The sequence below is a fragment of the Mixophyes fleayi genome, chromosome 8 (genome assembly GCF_038048845.1).
Source record: "Mixophyes fleayi isolate aMixFle1 chromosome 8, aMixFle1.hap1, whole genome shotgun sequence".
Lineage (NCBI taxonomy): Eukaryota > Metazoa > Chordata > Amphibia > Anura > Limnodynastidae > Mixophyes > Mixophyes fleayi.
The window spans coordinates 14458350-14481404 of NC_134409.1; the positions used below are offsets into that span (position 1 = coordinate 14458350).

At 39.9% G+C, this 23055-nt stretch overlaps 1 protein-coding gene across 2 annotated transcripts in view; it reads left to right on the top strand.

Moving 5' to 3' along the window:
• MIGA1 (mitoguardin 1) overlaps nucleotides 1-23055 on the top strand; it is a 46762-nt gene that overhangs the window by 12952 nt on the left and 10755 nt on the right. For both annotated transcript variants that reach the window (XM_075181947.1, XM_075181948.1), the window contains exons 8-12: nucleotides 9740-9840; nucleotides 17771-17889; nucleotides 20563-20635; nucleotides 21892-21978; nucleotides 22068-22166. In XM_075181947.1, the coding sequence (XP_075038048.1) occupies nucleotides 9740-9840; nucleotides 17771-17889; nucleotides 20563-20635; nucleotides 21892-21978; nucleotides 22068-22166 (479 nt within the window). The remainder of the gene's footprint in view (nucleotides 1-9739; nucleotides 9841-17770; nucleotides 17890-20562; nucleotides 20636-21891; nucleotides 21979-22067; nucleotides 22167-23055) is intronic.

Genomic DNA, 23055 nt, shown 5'->3' on the forward strand with positions numbered 1-23055 from the left:
CCTCCACTTTTTGCCCCAATGACGTTACTGGTTCCTAGTGAATTGCTAGACTGCATTAGGGCAGCACAGTCGTCATGAGTTCGATTTCTGTCCAGGGTCTTATCTGTATGGAGTTTGTCCTCCCACACTCCAAAAACACACTAGTAGATGAATTGGCTACTGACAAAATTAACCCTTAGATCTGTTTGTGTGTGTGTGGTAAGAAACTTAGGGGTAAATGTATCAAGCTGGCAGTTTCTGGTGGGTTTGAAAAAGGGGAGATGTTGCCTATAGCAACCAATCAGATTCTAGTTATCATTTTGTAGAATGTACTAAATAAATGACAGCTAGAATCTGATTGGTTGCTATAGGCAACATCTCCACTTTTCAAACCCACCAGAAACTGCCAGCTTGATACATTTACCCTTTAGACTGTAATTGATGGTGATATATAAATAAATGTTGATGATGATGACGATGATAGGTGCTTTTTCATGAAAACATAACTGTAGCTTTCCCTAAGTACACTGTGGCCCTCGTTTAGAATTCTTTTCAAATCCAGCTAAATGAAATTAGTGCAAAAATACTGAGCAGCTTTATTTTTTCTATGTGATTTACAGTTGATTTAGGACACGTTCCCTCCCAACCCTTACTCTGTCCATTTTAAATTGCCCTTAGTCTCTCTCGGTCTATGTGTGTGTATGTTAGGGAGATTTAGATTGTAAGCTTCAATGGGGCAGGGAATGAGTTCTCTGTACAGCGCTGCGGAATTGGTGGCGCTATATAAATAAATAGTGATGATGATGAAATTTGCTCCTATCTCCACTGCAGAACATTCAAGCTGGATTTACACCTAAATCTACATAAGGTCCTTTAAGTGTAACTTATTTTCAGATATAGCCGAGATGTTAAGTGAAAACAATTAGCTGTATCACTAAGGCTTTAATTTAAAAATGTTTAACATTCAAAAAGCAAGAGATTCAGGCAGTCACAAAAGTAACAAAATAAAGTTTGAATAAGACACAAAAGAATTAATTGTTAGCAATAGATTTCTGGAACTTGGCAGTAAATAAAACCAAGGCATAGTATAGATTGCATTTACCTACATACAAAAAGTGGTTTCCATTAATTACCACAATGCAATGTCAAAGGAATTTAAAATGCCCATCTGCAAATACAAGCACTGGATTTTCATACATACCATTACCATTAACACATAATGGGCCTAAATCATTAAGGAAAGTAAGGTAAAAGAAGGACTAAATCTTCTCCAGGACAAACCATGTTACAATGCAAGGGGTGCAAATTAGTTTATTATTTTGCACATAAGTTAACTACTGGCTGTTTTTTCATGTAGCACACAAATACTTAATAGCTTCATTTTTAAACTGAAATTTAAAGTTGATCTAGGACATGTCCTACCCCAACTATAAATCTGTCCCCACATTTTTAATTTACCTCCCCCTCCAATGCATCATGGTTTTGCCCAGGGGAAAAGTTACTCCTCTTTTATGCTTTACTTTCCTTAATGACTCTGACCCAATAGGTTCAGAACGTGTTTATCTTGTCCTAAACCCGCCTACAACCCCCTACAAGTGCATCAAATGAGTGTTTCTACCAGATACTTGTTAATTTTGCCACCTGCTGGCCACAATCTGTACTACACCCCCCTCCACACTACCCCCTAAAATTGCCTATGATTTGTACAGTGTGTGTTTCATGTTTAAATATTTTTTGTTTACGCTAAGTCTATAAAAGTTCTTGGAAGATTTTTTTTAAAAAAAAAAAAGTATTTTCTTATTGCTGTAAATAGTTATCTGCAAATCATTTATTGAAATTCTTCTTATAGTTGTCACATTGTATTCAATTAAATAAAGCTTTTATCATTGTGGGGCAGGAGAGAAGCAGTCAGGAATCTTACTGGAGTCTGGGAAGTGTTAATCTGCTGTCCTCTGTATAAATGTTTAGTCTGTGAGACAAGTCTGATCTAATGTGTTTGTGGGAGACATGAAGTGGGTGAGTCAGAGGGACCTGACATCTACCCAGCATTGCTGTGTAACGACACAAATAGCACTGAGACGCTGTCAGGGCTTAATAAAGAAGACAACCCTTTTATCACTTTTTGAAGTTAAAAAAATATTAGCATGTCTAAGAAAATATTTAACATTCCACATTCCCGATTCTTATCTGTAAGCTCCGTCTATGACAATAAGTTGAAAACTAGCACCTTTAAATTATTTGCAGCAGTTGTGAATATATAGATGTGCTTTGATACTTATCAGCAAATACTCTAAAGTATCATTTTGGCATTTGTCTAGAGACTGAGAACACCTTAATATATTCAGTCGTTATAATTTTTGCACACAGCAGCACAGAATATTTAAGGACGTGGGTGCACTGAAACGGTGGCTGGTCCCACTCATGTATTAGGGGCTGCAGGTGACTGTTTCAGTGTGGATACACCCAAATTCATTCTTCCAAAAATGTAGGGTGCTGGAAAGAATAATTTTCTTTATTTTCTTTCCTTTATTCCTTTCTTTCTTTCTTTCTTTTCCTTTTCTCTTCCTTTTCTTTTTCTTTCTTTTTTTTTTTTTTTTTTTTAAGTCGGAATAGGGATTGAATCATGGTATTTTTTTTTTTTTTATTTTTTTTTAACACTTATGGGGCCTGATAGCATCTTTACTGAGAGTCAGCCTCACTCTTGGCCTGATTCATTAAGGAACTTAGCCACGAAATTGAGTATGTTTTCTTACTCAAGTTTTCTGGACAAAACCATGTTACAATGCAAGGGGTGCAAATTAGTTTATTATTTTGCATACAAGTTAACTACTGGCTGTTCATTCATTTCGATTATTCTGGACATTTTACTGACGTGTGTGATTTATTCATTGTTTGGAAAATAATGAGGTGTTTCTCCTACGTGTTTTGTGGTGGGAGCGGGGGAGGTTACACTGTCCAGGTCCCAACAGCTGACAACACGTGCTATATATAGTCTCCGGGAGATATATTGGAAATGTGCATCTGTCCAATATATATATATATATATAATCCTTAGCCTGCACCTAACGTGGACACTTTTTAACAATTCAGTTGCTCCTATGTACCACGGGTGTCTTTAGTTTAGAATGAAACCTGGCTATTGATTGGTCACAATCGGGACATGATGGCTACACCGCGGAGGCAGACATTTTGTCGGCTACAACAATTCTCAGCCTACCAATTCACCAGGAACTAGTGACGGCACTGAGGCATGAGGCAACTTGTACCTCATGCCTCAGTGGTGTCACTTGTTCCTAGTGTATCAATAGGCTGCAATAAATCTGGATTCTTCTACAAAATGGCTGTCTTGTAATTTTAATATTTTTTTCTTCAGCAACGTTGTGTCCGACGGGTAACCCTTAACCTCTCTGAAGATAATTCTTCTCGCAGCACTACCACCAAATTGGAAAAAAAATGATTCTAAAAAGGAAAAGTGAAGGTGTTTCACATGCCAACCAATCAGATTCTAGCTATCGTGTTCTAGAATGTACTACATAAATGATAGCTAGAATCTGATTGGTTGCTATAGGCAACACCTTCATTTTCCTTTTTAGCGGTTTTGATAAATCTACCCCTCGTGTCAGTAACTACAGCATATAATTATTTATATGACGCTTCATGGCAGAATTTGCCACCAACTTCATCCAAGTTAATTTTAGGCTAATGATGGCTTTATGCCACCACTTCTTCCACCTGCTCCCAATACTCAGGCAGATGTCACTTTGCCGCTTGTCACTCTGACCAATATGTGTAAATGCGGCTGTTTACTACAATTTACCGGCACCTCTGGCTCACGTGAACTGTTGCTCACTAAAGAGATGATGTCACAACAGGTTAACACTCTCGTACACTCTTCTCTAATTTAGTTTGTTCCTGTGACCGCATGTTTGTTGTCTGAGCTATGGTGCTATATATATCTTATTCCTGCTGGATGCAGAGCACAGCTCTCCTGAAATGACAGCTCCGTGATTCAGAGAACAGGGCTATCTAGATGTCCTGAATCATAAACGCCTCTTTGTCAGATACAGCAGAATGTAAAATGATGTCTTCACCTAGAAACCATCTCTCTGACTCATCACATAACAGGTCTTAATGTTACTGTCACACTGCAAAATATTGTGTAGCTATTAATATAGGCTTGTGCCTCTCGGAGTATTTTTGAGGCTGTTACTTTGTTGCAGACACAAATTGAAATTGTATATTTATGTGACTATCAAGTGAAATACGACGGAGCAAAAACGTACATTTTTGTATCTGCCGTGTAGTTGGGCCTTTTGGCACGGACTAAAGACATTGACTAACGATTGAATCAGCTTCTTTTTTCTTTTTTTTTTTTTTTTTTTAGTAAAGTTTGGTTACTGTAAACAATTTTAGTCTGACACACTTGACTGAATTGGTTGTGAGACTCACACATTATCTTTATATCTGAGAACGGGTTAATCTATGAATCTGAACATTCATGACTATTCTTCTTTGGCACACATGTATGCTTGTTCCTTTAAACAGAGGTGGGTATCTGTTTTTGGGGTACCCTGATTGCCAGATATGGAACATATTCTGTGTTTGGTTCATTTGACTAGCGATGTCACTAGTTCCTTTTGAATTGATCGGCTGTATTCTTGCGAATATTAAATTGGCCCACATAGTCCCTGCCCCATTGGAGCTTACAGTCTAAATTCCCTAACGCACACACACAAAAGGTGACTTAACCGAAAAAACATGATGTTCAATATAAATGCAGCTGACAATATTCTTAAATATATTTCTATTTATTGTAATTCTGCTACTCATAGGAATAAAATCATCCCCCATAATGACAACATGTAATATAATGAACATTCCCTGCATAATATTTTGGTGCTATATAAATTATATTAATAACGTTCTGACAAATTTCAAATTAGCTTCTGAAACGTTTATATTACTATCAGTAGCTCTTTTATTTAAACCAGTTTATTTTTTAATAGGTTAGTTTTCGTGGTTACTTAACTGTGAAACTTCCTAAACTAGACCCCAGAGCATCTGTTTGGTACCAAAAAGATGGCGAATTAACTTAACTCTGCATATTTACACATAAAGCAGTATGAGGGTTTGCTGGTGCTTAAAAACAGGGACACAAATAATTCGGAGCAAAATATGCCGTATTGGCTCTGCAGAATTTCAACAAAAATCCTGAATTCTAAGAGCAGTCTCAGAAGAGATAATTAATGTAAAGTCAGAAGCGTAAACCCTGTCTGAATGTACTATTGTCATAATAAGCAGCTCACGGTTTACCAGGACATTAAACCTCTCGTAAGAGTGTAGATGTCGGCTACACTTGGTGCACTTACTCCATCTACTTTCCAGACGCCTGTCTTCAGTCAGTTCTCTTTGTCTAAATGTTTGCAGAGACCTTCTGTGTTTTCTCAGTCATTAGACAGCTGAGCAGACACCTGGCTTCCTTCTATACAAGGGGCACAGGTGGTTACTGACTGTCTCATAGCTTTAAAAGCCTACTGTATACTGGACACGTAGCCTGCCCCAAGCGCTGGGCGCGTGGCCTGCCCTGCGCTGGACACGTAGAACACTGGTCATTGAAGTTACCATGTAATCTAACTATGGCTGAAGGTGGCACCTGTTTTATGTACTACCACCCACAGGGTGTTTTCCTAAGGCCCATAAGTTTGGCTTTATACCAGCAGGTAACTTGTTGAGTTAGGATTTTATTCTTTTCAGATCTGTCCACTGACTTTTTACTTTGGTCATTAGCAAACTCTTAGTAGACTGCCCCCAGCACCAGCCTGTGTAGAGATGTTCCTAAATGTTTATCATAGAGCTTGTCTCTCCCCATACCGTTGTTTCAAATGAGTTTTAACGGTTCATCAATCACTTCTGAAATGGCTGATATTACCCATTGCTTATGGGACAGTCCACCAATCAAAAGGTTCTGGACCTGCGGCTAGAGGCTCACAAATGACTACGTAGTCCGTTATCTTCCTCTAACCACTGAATGGGCTATCTGTAATACTGTAATACTACCCAGAGTTATAAAAGAATCAAAGGATAGTAGAAAACTCCTACTAGCAGTCTTGGTGCCCACGAGAAGAATCGTACTCCAGATTTGGGTCCAGAAACACACACACACACATCATTGTTTTGGGAAAAACTGTTTCATATATTCTGTATGTATTGGGTGGAGGCCTCATTACAAAAGGAAAGCTAAACTCAAAGGGTTTTTTTGATACATGGGAGAGTTTCATTGACATCCTCTGAAGAACAAGTGAAGAACATATCCTGGGGTTGCCATATGGTATGAAGACCATCTATGTGCTAATGACCCAACGATCAATTTCTGACTAAATTAGTAGACGATCTTAATCCTAGGGGATGCTCCAACATTTTTAAGGTTTTTTTCACAAATATGTATGATAACTTTGACAAGCTTTAATAGAAAGGTAAATTAAGTGGAAAACAATCATAAAAAAATGGGTAATGGACCCCACCTCCCCAAATTCCTCATCTAGCCCCAGAGCTGCACAACATGGGATGATTCCTACTAAAACTGGAAGACGGCGAGCGTGGTGTACCCGTGCTGCAGTGGCGTGGAGGCCTGGGCTTATTCCCACTATTAACAGAAATCCCTGCAGCGTTGGGTACCCCTGTTAAAGTGGCAGCGAGCCCATCTTCTTTTTCAAAGAGGACAAAGCACCTGGGCACTTCCTGTGATCCCTGGGCTGTGGTTACTGAGTAATATCTGTACTCCAGGGACCCCCTGGAGTGGCAAGTTTGCCACCTAAGTGGTCCCAGTATAATGGCAAGGAGTCCACAAAATCCGGTTACCTTGCACTAGAAAAGTTATAAAATATTAATAAAACACAATGCAGTTGTTAAATTTACATTGTATTACAATAAAAACTCCCCAAACACTTGTTCACCCATTTATTCATTAAAAATATATTCTTCTTGTAAATCAATAGAAAATCTTCTTCATTTGAAATCTAGGAGAAGTTTTCTTTGTTTGTAACGCATCCTCCTTCTTGCAATCCAAGGGGATTCTTATTGTAATCCACAAGAAATAAAAATCCACAGTAGACGACACTACCTGGAGGATGACCGTAATCCGAAGTGACGGGGACTTCCTTCAACATAGAGCTATAGAATACTACTGCAAAATAGAGATTTACAAACATATATTGGTATTGGTACCTACACTTTTCCATCAAATAGTCAAGCATTGGCTAGGGTTAAAAAAAAAAAAAAAAAATGTTTAAAATGTAATATATAAATTCTGTATAAGTTCTGTATAGCAGTCCTTTCTGAAAAAGCAGAACTGCAGTACTTAAATATGGAAGGTGCTTCCTAACGTCCGAGCATTGGGTAGTATTTCTATTTCCGGTTGTCTTGCGCTTGACTTTTGGTCGGCAAGCGGTTCCTCACGCTAGATATGATGTACAATCACACATCAGTAGAGATGAAATGAATATTTATTGATATGGGTAAAGAAACAAAGTAACAAGGCTGGGGAGCACATTCCACATCAATGGTCCATTCATTTCAATGGTGTTATTACATGTAGAGCACAACCCCACTAAATTGCGTTGTCATTTGGGGAAATATACAGTACAGCAAGGGTTCAACCACATGTAAGCGATGCTTTCCCATAGAGATGAGTGGAATATTTCAAGTGCAGTAGCATGCTTTGAGTACATTGTAATGGATTAAAAAGCATCCAAAAAGAAGTCATGCAGGTGCATGTATAGACCTAATGGATATAGACACACAGAATAAGAATGGGTCTTATTTTACATACGTTTGCATGCTGTGCACTTGAGTTAAAAACGCAAGTCAGGTGCAGCGTTTAAATGCCAGCGGGGAAACGCGTTTTAAGCATGTTGTGGCTTTCTGTCATTTGAACTGCAGAGCTGAAAACAAGGCGCACAGGTTAGCGGCAGTATGAAAGGTTGATTACGTACCTGGATCTGCTGGATGCCAGAGAGGTGGCAATTCTCTCTTGGAAATTGCAGCCTATATATCCTCACCCTCTCGCAAATCCATAACCATGTCCTTTCCTTGACCCAGCTTCTTATGATCAAGATGTGCATTGTTCCCTGTCTCTTCCCCAGCTTGAAACACAGGGTGAAGCTGGTACTATAGTTATGAAGGCGGATATAAAATGAAATGAAATTAATATTGTGTAATGCACATTGTGTTACACCTGGTGGTAAATAGGTAGTATAAAGAGAGAGCAATGTACCATCGCATATTGACATCACCCCTTACCAGAGCACTGAAGCAGCACACGATATCTAATATAAATCCTGTACTCTTTAGGAGGTTCGCCAAGGTTTTTAGAGAATGTTACGTGTGTTCTGTGTGTAATACATTAATGTTATTGGGCAGAAATCTTGTGCAGGCAACAAGTACAACACTGAATCCTCTCTATATAACAATCTGAACCTATACTAGGATTTAGAAGTCACAAACTCATGAACTGTAAGGTAGAGTGTGACAAACGGCCCATTCTGGACTCATTCTAAGCCTGTCGTCCTCCTTGTATCATTATTAAAATATAATTTGGGGGGGAAGCTTTGGTTACTGTGTCTGCCGGAGGTAAAACAGACTCCAGTGTGTAATGTCTGAAGTTAAGACATCATGATATATAGCGTAGTTCCTCCGCATACTGGTCTCTGGGGGATGGCATCGTTCCAGCAGGTCAGAAACAATCATTTCACTCTCAATACAAGTTCATGAAACCTTAGAATAAATTGGAGTTGTGCACAGAGGAAGCAATAATATGATTTATGTTCCTGGATTTTAATACTGCTAAAAATCTTAATTCGACAGCTAAGATTGTTTTGGTGGGAGAATGCGGTGGGTGATTGAGTTGTAATTGAGAATGGGGTGGGTGTAGTAGTTGTAATTGAGTTTACAAATGAGATCTAATGCTTGGGATAGGTTTACCTTATGGTCTAAAAGGATTAAAGCTAAAATAGAATTAAGTTAAATAAACCAGATAAAATGTTGACTACACGTAGTGGAGCCGCTGTGTGGGCTGCCTGATCACCTTAACGCACCTTTAAATTTGACCCAACGGATGGGCCATTTAATTCAACCAGCTTATAACCCTTATTAGATAGAGGAGACTTTCTTTTTTATATTCTTTCCTTCTTATATCTTCATAGGATGAAGGGGGTGAGGGGATCTAAACATGGCAAAATAAAGAGTGGCGGGAAATGAGTTTGGTGATTATTGATTGATCACAACGCACAAAAAGAGAATTTGATAGCGCAATGTTCCCACATCCGTTTCACAAGAGCCTCATATCACTCCTACTGTGTGTTTGTGGGGCCCTGTTCCTCACTAATATAATCACAAGAGTGGACAGGCCACGGCCTCCCAAAAGGAGCCACAAATCCTGAAATAACCTGTGCTGCTGTGATCTGAATGGCTACAGGATGCCGGATCCCCATATACTGCAAAATTTGGAATACGCAGGCAAGGAGGTGATGAAAACCTCTAACAAAAAGGCGCTCTGACCTCCGTCAAATGTGCAAAATCACCTTGGGCCTATGGTAGCCTGCCACCAGTTTAGACTGAACATAGAGGTATATAATGTATTACTGAGCATTACCTTCTTGTTATAATCACCAAGCAGCAGATAGAATGTACTTTTTTGTTTTTCTGTCTCATTTTCATAAATGTAATGATAATGAGTTTTGCTAACTCTCTATTTATTTTGAAGATAAAGGCACAGATGTCGCAGTGATGGGCAATGGAGGAGATTTTGGGATGAGAGACACGTTGAGCATCGCGTCGTCCGATTCTTACACCTCCGTGGCAGAGGTACGGGATATTTACTTTATGCGTTCTGAATTACGACTGAAGAATTATAGCAAAAACGAAATGTTTAATACTCTGAATATCATTACTACCTGTTGTGAATCATTGCGTAACAATAAATTATGATGTAGTTATGAAATAGGGCTCAGGTGCTGAACTTGGCCCCCAAGTATTAGTCACCTGGGGTCTGGCGTTCAGGCTAACCTGCGATTTCCCCCCGACCTCTGCTCTCTCCTGCACGCTCGGCATGTTGTCAAGCTCGCAGCTTGGTGTGTAGTAGATTTATTTTTTTTCCCTAATTTTGCCTATTTTTTCCCTTTAATACCAGACTGTTCATGAGATATTCATTCCAATATGCTACAAAAAGAAAGGACTATATCTTCCAACAAAGACATTTTTTGTTGTTAAACTACAAACAAATAATAGAAGTTATTGTAGATGGAACGGGTGCACCCCACACTTGAAAATTGGCTTAGTCATATAGAGGACCGGCCACTAGGGAACCAGCAACTCGTTAACGTGTATTTTATTATTGAATTAACATATTGCAAAGAGTGAGCTGAGCCACGTAACTTTATTCTGTGTAATCTGTGGTCAGACGCAAGGGATTCCGGAACCAGAAGTATTTTAAGAGGAACATTTTGAATGTTTAAATGAGGGGGCCGGTCTTATTGTTAGTAGGTAGGAATTTACCAGGCCGCAGTCGTACAAAAGTAGTTTTAGACTGATATTATAGGCGCAATTCCAGAAACTTGTAAGTACACGTATTCCTAAGTAGTGATAAATGGCAACATTTGATTTTTGGGGGTGGAGAACTTCAGTCCTAAATGTGGGAGAGTCAAAAACGTTCTTGCAAAATAATTCAAATTGATTTCTCCGGGATTCCCAAACAGTAAGATAATTTGTAAGTAGCTCTGACAATGAGAGACACTTGGGGGGGTATTATTACTAAACTGCGGGTGTGAAAAAGTGGAGATGTTGCCTATAGCAACCAATTAGATTCTAGTTATCATTTATTTAGTACATTCTACAAAATGAAGGCTAGAATCTGATTGGTTGCTATAGGCAACATCTCCACTTTTTCAAACCCGCAGTTTAGTAATTATACCCCTTGGTCAGCTCCTTGTCACTTCTCTCTCCCAGAGTTCTAGGCTTCCTAAATTAAATTAAAACTATTAATGTATTCCCAATTGTAAAGCACTGCAGAGTATGCTGGTGGTATTTAAATAAATGTTAATAAACGTGGCAACAAAACAAGTCTGGGTATTAAAGAGCTATGAGGGCCCTGCTCACAGGCTTACAAACTACATTTTAATATTTCAGCTGAAACTAAAGCTTGTGTGGACAGGGGAACTGCCTGTACAATTCTGTGTGCAGGGCTGTGTAAACTTAAAAAAAAAATATATATATATATATATATATATATATATATATATATATATATATATATATATATATATAAACTTATATATGTATATATAAAGCATGTTACTAAATTGAAATTGTAATTTGCTATAGTACTGGGACGTATAGTAGTACCGTGCTTCTAATGCAGAGCTGCAGGCACTTATTTAATTATGTTTTTTTACAATATCTATTCCTTCCCTGAATGTAGCCAAAGCAAGTACCTGCAATAGCAGTCATTTATCAGGGGCTAAATGCCACGGAGTTCTTTTAATCTCTACACAGCTCAGTGCAGATCTATCTATAACGCGGCAGTTGTTCTTTCGTGAAAGAGAGATGTTTGCGCTGAGAAGTGAATTCATTCATAGATCTCCAGTCCTGTAGGATTGGCCGTTACACCGAACTTGCCAACTCTCCCGGAATGTCCGGGAGACTCCCGAAATTCGGGTAGGTCTCCCGGACTCCCGGGAGAGCAGGTAAGTATCCCGCAAACGGCAACTTGCTGTCAAAATGACACGAACCGCGGTGAATCGTGTCATTTTAGCCCCGCTCCTGCGTCAAAAACGGCATTTTGTCGCAGGGGGTGGGGCCAAAATGCAGCGATGCGCAGCGCCCCTCCCGTCCTCCAACCACCCCCCCCTTCCTGCCTGGGATCTCCCGGAATGAAGTTTTAAAAGGTTGGCAAGTATGCGTTACACGCGGTGGCAGAGGTGAGTTTCTTGGGTCCTAGAGATGGTAATGTTCTTGCAGATCTGCCCGTTGGCGCAACGAATGATAACTTATGGTGAGAGAATCCAGCTTGCATTCTTGTTTAAAGAAACCGGCTTTGGAGCGTTTATTTTAATTCACAATTTGTTTTCAGCACCTGTGGGAAACCAGTTTCCTTTGTACTTCTGACCTTATAACACAGGAGTGCAAAATACTGACTTTTTCAGTATACAGGAATCGCTGGAGAACAAGCTAAAATATTCTATGTTAAGAATGTCATACAAACTATATCAGCCCCTTCTCCTTACAATAGTCTCGGCTATAATTTCCTGGCCCTGCCCTGAATAAGCATCGTTGCAATGTTTGTGTCATAATAATACACCAGTCCTGTAGACTAACAATGCAATAAAATGTATATAGGATGAGCCTGACATCCAACCCTTTTCATCCTCTCCCTTCCTTCCACTCTGGATTTCTAGGAATTTTTAGAGAAAGCATTTGCTGAAGAATTCAGCTGTTACTGAATTTTTTTTTAAGCTCTCAAAATATCTCCCTCCATATCCGCAGAAGCAATATCCGTGGCTGTACACGCTACAGCTTCTCACAAAGTGGGCTGTGAATATATAACTATCCTTTCCATGCAGAATAGACAAATACTGAGATTGATTAATCCACAGGTCTAGATATTCATGATAGCGATTACAGTATGGCGTATAAAAGTGATATTTCATTTAGATGTGACCCTGATTGGACATTAGCCAAGTCAATGTTATTGCTGTATACAGCACGGTGGCTCAGTGGTTAGCACTTCTGCCTCACAGCACTCTGGTCATGAGTTCAATTCCCGACCATGGCCTTATCTGTGTGGAGTTTGTATGTTCTCCTCATGTTTGCGTGGGTTTCCTCTGGGTGCTCCGGTTTCCTCCCACACTCGAACAACATACTAGTAGGTTAATTGGCTGCTATCAAAATTGACCCTAGTCTGTGTCTATCTGTCTGTCTGTCTGTCTGTGTGTGTGTGTGTTAGGGAATTTAGACTGTAAGCTCCAATAGGGCAGGGACTGATGTGAGTGAGTTCTCTGTACAGCGCTGCAGAATCAGTGGCGCTATATAAATAAATGGTGATGATGGTGATGATGATACAAGGGGGTAAATGTATGAAGCTCCGGGTTCTTCAACACCCGCGAGTTCGGCGTCTTCAGTGCTTAAATTTAAAGCAGCGCTGCCTTGTAAAGGAAAACTTCCCTTTACAAGGCAGCGCCGCTTTAAATTTAAGTGCTGAAGACGCCGAACTTGCGGGTGTTGAAGAACCCGGAGCTTCATACATTTACCCCAAGATGTTCACCGCTGGGTTCAGACTGGGCTACAATCCATCCACCGACCTAAAAGCTTGGACTTGCTCAATATTAGAAGTGGTGAAAAAATCTAGTTTAGTGCTTGTAAGGTGACACTTAGGGGGGCATTCAATTGTCCGCGTGTTCGAGCGCGGAAAAACTATTACCGTTAATACGGTAATCTCTCGCTGGATTTCAGCTCGCAGCTCCCTGAGTAAATTACCGTATTAATGTTTTTTCCGTGCAGGATTACCGTAATAACGGTAATCCTGCGCGGACTGCGGGATTTTCGGCAATCCCACGGACAATTGAACATGCCCCTTAATGTGTTATACGGTTGTCATTTGTATTATAGTGATTTATAACGGTAGGGGTCAGCAACTGTAAATAATTACTGGTAAGTAACTGATCCCACTGTGATGGGTTATACGTATATGGGGCAGTTGACAGTTGGAGTTACCAGTTGGATAAGAGAAGATAGTGAGGACAGGAGCGAGTATTAATAGAAGTGCATCTACGGAGAATAATTATAACCGAGAGAGAGAGATGGGAATATCAACTATACCAAGGGGATGAGTAACAAAATATTGTTTTTATTGGATAAGAAGAAGGAAATACTGATGACCGTAAACCGATTACAGGAGTAATTGACATTATTAGGACTTTAGGAGTTGATCGTGGAGCGAGCGCTGCATCTGGATTCAGGAAAGTCACCAATAGTGACAGAGGTGCAGCCAAGAGACTGTTCTCCTTTAGTGGATGTTCAACTGAGACATCCGCACTCTATGGATTTCATGGTAATTCAACTAAAGATATTTTAAGGGAGTTTATTTATGCATTTAACATTACAAAGTCAGCTAAAAACATATTATTAAAATCATCACCTGTGCGCTAACTCCAATAGTAACAATGTAAAGCCATATTAGCGCTTTATAAATCACTATAAACGTGCTGACCGGTACTGCTTATGTAAGTTAACCAGTGTCTGATGACGAGTAATCCCGTTAGGAATTTGTTGGGTCATTGTTAGATTTACACCATCAATCAATTACTTGTAAGGATAACTCTGGCTGATGCTGAGAATGTACTTTTGGGTGGAGTTGATTAGTTATACACTTTGGGTTCTGCGTTCCTCCCAATATAACAGGTCGCCCTATGTCTGTAATGGTCCCGGGATGCTTTGCTCTCCTCCTTTTCTGCAGTCGTAAGTAGACCATCAACGGCTCTTACAGCACGTTGGCTACGTGGTTAGCACTTCTGCCTCACAGTGCTGGGGTCATGAGTTTAATTCCCGACCATGGCCTTATCTGTGAGGAGTTTGTATGTTCTTCTTGTGTTTGCGTGGGTTTCCTCCGGGTGCTCCGGTTTCCTCCCACACTCCAAAAACTGGTAGGTTATTTGGCTGCTAATAAATTGACCCTAGTCTGTCTGTCTGTCCATCTGTGTGTGTGTGTGTGTGTGTGTGTTAGGGAATTTAGACTGTAAGCTCCAGTGGTGCAGGGACTGATGTGAGCGAGTTCTCTGTACAGCGCTGCGGAATTAGCGGCGCTATATAAATAAATGGTAATAATAATAATACAGACATCAGGGGGGCACTGGGAGGAACACTGGATCCTATCTAAATAATATTCAGTAATATTGTCAACTTATGAACTTCATCCCATACTGAAATGTCAGTTTTAGGTGGAGTTGTCCTTTAAAGATGTCAACATTTTTGTAGTCATAGTTCCCAAATTATCTACAAGACCCCTCTCTTTCCACTCTACTAATTGAAGAAAGATTGTTGTCCCACATTTATACCTCTGGTAAATTACGTATTTAAGTTGACCTCAGACAATGAAAGGTATGTGATATGCTGTATGCTATATGCTGTATGCTGTATGCTGTATGCTGTATGCTATATGCTATATGCTATCTGCTTTGCTGGACTGTGTGGATATTATATACACTGTGAAAATATGCGTCCTATAATTTGACAGATTAGCACAAAGGCTGTAATCTAAACATCAGATGTTTATATGTTGCTCTTTTCGGGAGAGTCAGCCAAAAGTCTGTAGCGTGACCGGGATTCTAGACTACAGACATAAATATTCTGAGGAAGATGTCTGTGTATCTGGGTTCTGAAATGACATGAATCATAACTGCTTGAAAGTATTGTCAGAGTGTTCACTACATTAGTACTTTTGATAAATTCATTGTTTAAACATCCGTTTTTTTTGTTATCGGTCACTGAGGAATTTCCCGTTTCATGTCCAGAGAACTTCGGACTGACCGTACGCGACATCAGCTGATCTATAGGATTGAGTTTACGGTCGATTTTCTGTTGGTCCACTTGCATCCTAGTACCATTCAGTTTCCAAAGCTATCAGAATTTCTGGATAAATATTTCTTGATTGTAGGAAAGTTCTTTTAAGGTCATTCGTGTTGCAGCTGCTCAGTCCTTACTTCTATTTTGAATTAATCACCTATGTTGCTTATTTTTATACAAGTTTTGTACCGAGGTTCCTAGAATAGACACAGAGGAGTTTTCACTTTCACACTCGCATATATAAACAAATATTATAGATTAGGGTTAGGTTAGGGGTGCCGTTTCCTGGGGTAAACAGTTGCACTTCTATGCATCAGACAGACATCACACCAGTCCAGTGCCTTGGATTAAATAGCCTCAGCTAGTTTTATTCACCAGCATTAAACAAAACATAAACAAAATCCTAGCCCATCTGGCTTCTAGCTAATATATAGGAACACCCTATCTGAAGTGAAGGACCTAGTGTCCCACACAAATGCAAAGTAACAGAACTTACGGGTCATACATTGCAGTGTCTCTCAGGAAGCATCTGACCTCCTCCCCAGGTAATGAGAGACTAAATGAGCTAACTCCTGATTACCAGCAACTAGTTAGCTGGTTGGAAAACCCGAAATGGGCCTTGTGAATGGAGCCCGCCCGTGTCTCTCCATTCATACCCCAGGGACCCTTGCACCAGCTTTACCTACAGCCAAACACACTCTTTGGGAAGCTTTTTCTCCAAACACAAACAATCTCCCTGGGGTTTTAAAGCCTGATTGCCATGGTTCATTGCATACTTTGTACCCTAACGCAGTGTTAGTAAATGAGCCCATTGACACCCATAAAACAGTGCCCCATATGTGCCCCAGCTTAATATGACAAGTGGAAGAATTCTGCAATGACACTTCAGCAGACAGTTAACATTTTGGAATTGGGTTTCAATTAGGAAAGTGAGCTCTACAAATACATGCAAAGTAGCATTTCAGAATAGTGTTCTTTTGGGGACGTATAAGCGTTTTGATTCAAAATTTACAAAAAAATTGAATTGTCATTTCAATTAATGGTTTATAGCCAAGAATTATTAAGATTGTTTGCAGACTTCTGTTATCATTTGCTCTGCTACCATGTTGTTGAAATATAGTACTTGCAGAAGCCATTTAATCTTACTGGCCTCTCTACAGCTGGACAGGTTAGTCTTCTGTTCTAGCCTTAAGGATGTTCCACTTTCAGACACATCTTTGCACCTTCACAGCTGTCTGTGATAATCACTGTCTGCATCCACACCTGTTGTAATTAATGACAATGACCGAGTAGGTGGAATGGGCACCAGACTAGTTTATTTGTAAATTCTTATAGAGGAAAAGATACGTTTAAAAAAAATGCCCATAAGGGCTGTATTTTATCCAGAAGAGAGCAAAAGAAATGCATTTGAGAGATGAATAAAATAATTGATGTAATTCCTCTTTAAAGGGATGATCGAACATGTACATAGACAAATTGAAGGGGAAACAAATTGAAAATATAAACTTTGTTTCATATAGAGGTACATTTGCTACAACGTCCTGCACCAGACTTACAGGAGTCTCACATCACTACATGGTGCTCATGGAGGACCCTGCTCCTTCCACTATATAACTCTGTCTGTAGCTTCCTGCCTTCCTCCCTTTCCATTGTCACATGATGACACTGCCCGTTTAAAAATGCAGCCCTGTCCTCACTGATATAATCACACGAGTGGACAGGTCACTCCCACAAGATCAGCTCACTCATCTCCTGAAACACTCTGTGGTGCTGTAAGCATTCCAATGATCTGGCTGACCATGGGCATGCAGGCACTGTGCCCGCATGCCCATGGTAAGGGAATTTGTGATGGTGTTTAGATTATTGCTGTAGAAGGTGGTGATGGAATAATGTCTAACGTGACATTGGGACTCTTAACTCGTAAATAATGAATCCTGTCAGGCAGTGATCTTTATGCACATGGTGTAATGTATTCAGTGGGTGGATGGCTACGTGCCAGTAAAAATACACTTGAAAACCTTTCATACAATAGACCAGGCTTGGGCAACCAGTGACTTTGGCTGGCAGGAGATGCTTGGGGCACCCTCCTAGGGTCACCTACTTCTTCTGCACAGCCTTTAACTCGCCCTATTCTGTGTACAGTGTGAAACTAAATTGGATTTGTTCTGTCTCCATGTAGCTTGCAGAGGAGCGAGAGATCAGGGGAGCGAGTGACCTGCAGTCTCTGTACCACTCTCCACTATATGAAGAAGCCATGCACCTAGCAGAGGAAGGGAGGATATACTGTCGGGCACTGAGGTAACGGTTCATACCTGTATGTAACGCTGCGTTCTATTACATGATGAACACTGGAAAGGAAAAATAAATATACAGTGTGGTATCAAGCAATAATAGAAACATTTCTGAATATTGACACCAACTAATGCCTGAGGTCCTCACTGACTACTAATGGGTGGTGTTAAAGCCCCCGACAGTTGTGTTATTCTGCCCGATACCGGGCAATTGGAAAGATGTCACAGCGCGTTTGTGGGCTGATGCTCTATAATAATCTAGTATAAACCAAGGGCATAATCATTGAGCATGCTGGAAAATGGCCGCTATTGGCGTGTGTGCGTGATCATCTGTCGGTTGTACTAACCAGGCCAAATGGTCATATTCATGTGGGGCTAAATCAGAGGCTGACCCTGGCACTAGTAGCCCGCTTTGCAGAAAATCCTTCTGGTCTTGTTCCAAAATTAAATTAACTGTAAATGATCTAATGGTGATGTCCAACAAACAATTGTGTCCCCTCATCAAACAGAACTGTCGGGTCCACACTTTGGGATAAACTGTCTTCCCCCATTGCCTCTTTGTATTGGTATGAAAAGCCTAGGGAGTAGATTTACTAAGTCTTCTAAAAAGAAAAAGTGTAGGTGTTGCCCATAGCAACCAATAGGATTCTATCTATCATGTTCTAGAATGTAGAATAAATGACAGCTAGAAGCTGAATGGTTGCTATGGGCAACACCTTCTCTTTTTTTATGTGGAAGAACATGACATTTAAGTGGGTTTTTTAAATAATCGTGTATAAATGATGATCTCTTCCAGCTGTTGGAATCATTCTGAAGTATTTATAAAGTGTATCGTACAGCGCTAAATGTTTCTTTCTTTTGTTTTAGAATAACATTTATATAAAGCGCGTTCTTGTGTCACATCACTTCAGCATTAATTGTATCAGGTTCCCGGGTTTATTCATTTACCTCGAACATGTTTTATAAATCAGTATATTTTAGCGGTATCTACTTTTAGATCCTAGAAGAATGATGTAAATCATTCAGATTTTACAGTGTATCCTTAGTCTGCACATAGCAGAGGCAGCCATTGCGTCTGCTGAACCAACGTCCACAAGAATGCAGAGTATCGTTCACTAGGAATTAGTGATATCACTGAAGAAATTAACTTCCACTGCGCACAGGTAACAGATGCTCTGCAATATATTGGCGCAAAGAAATATAAAGCCTCGATGATGGAGGAGTAATGTATCAGTACCTGCAGCCGTACAGACTTGTGGGGTCTCAAATTGAAAACCAAGAAAAAAAGCACTGAAAACACTGACCGGTAAAAGATGGATCCGTGAAGTTAGATAATTTGGTAGATTTATAAAATCGTTCATAAAATATATAAAATTTAAAATTAAGCATATAATAAAAATAATCATAAAAACACTAAAATAATCACAATAATTATATAGACCAAACAATAACAAAAAAAAAAGAGAACTGAATGTTAAATGCAACTAATGTTGCAAATCTATATAATAGGACTTCCTCTGATGAAATCACCTACAGGTGATGAAACGCGTCAGGGCATATGAGGGACGGATATCAGTCCACTATACAGCCACTCGATTTATCTGTGAAAGGTTCGCGGGATACAGATATCATATATAAAGCCACTATACAGCCATTTGCTGTTTTCTTACCTTGAATGTCATCTATCAAGTAGAGCCTGCTGCCGTTGAAACTTCCCGCGGTTTCGGTGCGCATCCGAGGGGCGGCTTTGGAGAGAGTGTGTGTGCAGATACTTAGGAGTAGTTGATGTGCAACGCTGCGACTATCTGGATTGGAGTTACATAGCAGGAGATCACCGTTCCTTATTGCGGTTTCTATGTGCATTTGACATTTGATTTGCTAAGTACCTGGATATATATTTACAGAATCCATCCTGGTGGTTATTTGAAACGCAGCTGACTAGAGAATGTTTTCTGTCATCCATCCTATCTATGAGTTGAACAGTCTACATTACATTGTGGCTATAATTATATCCTATTGTAGCAATTTGACTTTCTGGATTCTAAAAATGGCTGAATAATCAGAATGACTGTTTCAAGTTCTGAGTCCATTGCTGATATTATTTAAATCTATGGGAGAACGATCAAGTTTTAAGTCATCTATAAGACTTCACTATTCAGTATATTATGCAGTCAGATGATTTTAGGCCTATTATATAGATTTGCAACATTTGTTGCGTTTAACATTCAGTTCTCTTTTTTTTTATTATTGTTTGGTTTGTGATATCCTATTAAGTGCACTGAATATATATCCAATGTCTATATGATTATTGTCATTATTTTAGTGTTTTTTATATGTTTTTTTATATGTTTATTTTTAAATTTGATATATTTTATGACTCATTTAATAAATCTACCAAGTTATCTAACTTCACGGATTGATCGTTTGGCGGTCATTGTTTTCCGTTTCCAGCGCTGTCAATTGTTTTTTTTCACAGTTTTACCGCTTGTCAGATCAACTCGGGAAAATTTAATGTCTCTATCTTCCTGGTCATTGCTCCCGTATTTCCGATATAATCCAAAGTGATGTCTGTGGACTGTGAGCGTATTATGTAAATAATTCTTCTCGCTTTCTCTGTGTCGAAGTCGCATTGCAACGCTGTCACTTAGGAAGTAACACTTATGTTTACTCATACTGGCAGGACCGACATGCTGGAATGTGGAGGGGACACCGACTTTCTGGCTAAACTGCATTGCATCCGTCAGGCCTTCCAGGTAATCGATTGATCATCCGTTTTCTATATCGAGCTAATAGAAATTTCACTTAATTTCACTAAAAAGTAGAAGAATTGTTCCTGGTGGAGCAGTTACAAAAAGAACACAAACAAAAAGTTGTGCTCAATAAATCACCCTAGATATAAAGGAGTTTATTTTACCTATTAAAAGAATATTCATAAAATTATTTATTTATTTTTACTTAAAAGAGCGACACGGCAGTTGTTAATGTATGTAAGGTATGTTCTTTGGGTCCAATCAGAGCACAGTTCTAGAACACCACCAGGCAGAGTTGTCATTGGTTGAGAGATGTCTAAAACACTGAACGTCGCTCAACCAGTTTTTTCAACGTCCAGTAGCGCCCAGACATGGAGCATCGGCCGCTGTTCAATGTCGGTGATGGGCTGGGAGAGAGTGGCGCAGGGATATGATGTCACTACCCAGCGTCGCTCTCACAGACTGAAGGGGAGTAGGAGGGGTTGCCCTCATTTTTTTCCCCTCTGCTAGATAAGGTGCAGTGTGGTTGGGTGCATCATCCCCGAGGGTGGAGGAGTACATTCCAAATGGAGGGGTCCCGCCGTCCCTATCGGCACAGGGTAACGTAGCATAGAGATCCATTTATCCTTGTGCTGTGCGGCCCATATTGTTCACCTGGGCAGCAATGAAATACACGTCATGGAGGACACCACAAGAAAATGGTATAAGCCGCACAGCATAGAGGTAATATCTCTGTGCTACACTATCTCCCCTGCAGTTTCCTCGAGGTGGCTTACTTTGACACTGTAAGTCAAGAAAACACTTGTTTGGCCATAACCTTAAGGCTTCAAGGGGTATATTTACTAAACTGCTGGTTTGAAAAAGTGGAGATGTTGCCTATAGCAACCAATCAGATTCTAGCTGTCATTTTGTAGAATGCACTAAATAAATAACTAGAATCTGAATGGTTGCTATAGGCAACATCTCCACTTTTTAAAACCCGCAGTTTAGTAAATATACCCCCAGGAGTTTATTGGGTATTGGAGATAAAGTTACAATTGCGAATGGACATATTTTCCTACACATATCAGACTTCATCTATAAACTGAATGAAGTCTCATTAGAGAGAAGAAAATCTATATGTGGGAACTTATACCTTATACCCCCTGCCCCCACTTCCATCCCTGTATATAGGGCGTCTTGTATTTTTAGGTTTGGGCTTCACCTGCTTTTTAAAGCACAGTGAAATGACTTGAACACATTTAACATTTCTTTTGCAGATGATTATTTCCAAAATCGACAACAGGATATTTCTGATGGACGCTGGTAGAAAAATGTTATCATCTCTAGTTATCCGAGCCAGAAAGGTAAAGGCTCCCGTCCTCCTCGTGCGGGGTTATTCTGCAGTGTATCTTAGGAAACAGTTACTGTATCCGTTATTTTATTCCATTTGTAGAATCTTAAGAAGTTTGAAGAAGCTTACGATGAGATGATGTGTTTTCTGGAGAAGCCGGAACCGTGGACGAACACGGAGATGGAACTGCTCAGCAGGGGGGTAATAAGACACTTTTTAAGAGCATCTTTACTTCTCCTTTAGGGCTTTATCCCCCAGTTGTGATACTTATTATCATCACCATTTATTTATATAGCGCCACTGATTTTGCAGCTCTGTACAGAGAACGCACTCACATCAGTCCCTGCCCCATTGGAGCTTACAGTCTAAATTCCGTAACACACACACACCGACCCAGAGAGACTTAGGGCAATTTAATAGCATGCAATTAACATACCAGTATGGTTTTGGAGTGTGGAAGGAAACCTGAGCACCCTGAGGAAACCCACGCAAACACGGGGAGAACATACAAACTCCCCACAGATAAGGCCATGGTCGGGAATCGAACTCATGAACCCCAGCGCTGTGAGGCAGAAGTGCTAACCAGTTAGCCACCGTGCTGCCCCTTTGGTCCCTACATAAGGATAACTGATTTGTAGATACTGCAGATTATCGGAATGCTAAAACACCATATTACCCACCATCAAAGTTCTGAAAACCACCAAATTAAATAATTACTTTTTTTTCTGTAATATGATCACGCACACAGACGGGACCACCAACTGTTATCTGTAAGGATCTCTGCAAAACAATATAAAGAGGAGGAGAAGAATGCTAGAGGAAGTGTAAGGTCCCAAACATTCCAGATAGTAATTCCCATACCTGTACAACATAACTTTATACAAAGGAACCCATACTGTGTTGACCTTCCTGTCGTTGTGGTTTGTAAAATGCTGTAAGCTGATAAACATACTTAGATATTACATATAACTACAAAAAACAAAAAAGGTAATTTTTTTTTTGGGTTGAGAATTTACATTATTCTTGGTCGTACAACACATAGAGGCATTTTGGGGCACGGTGAGGGACCCGCACGTGATGCATTTTATTG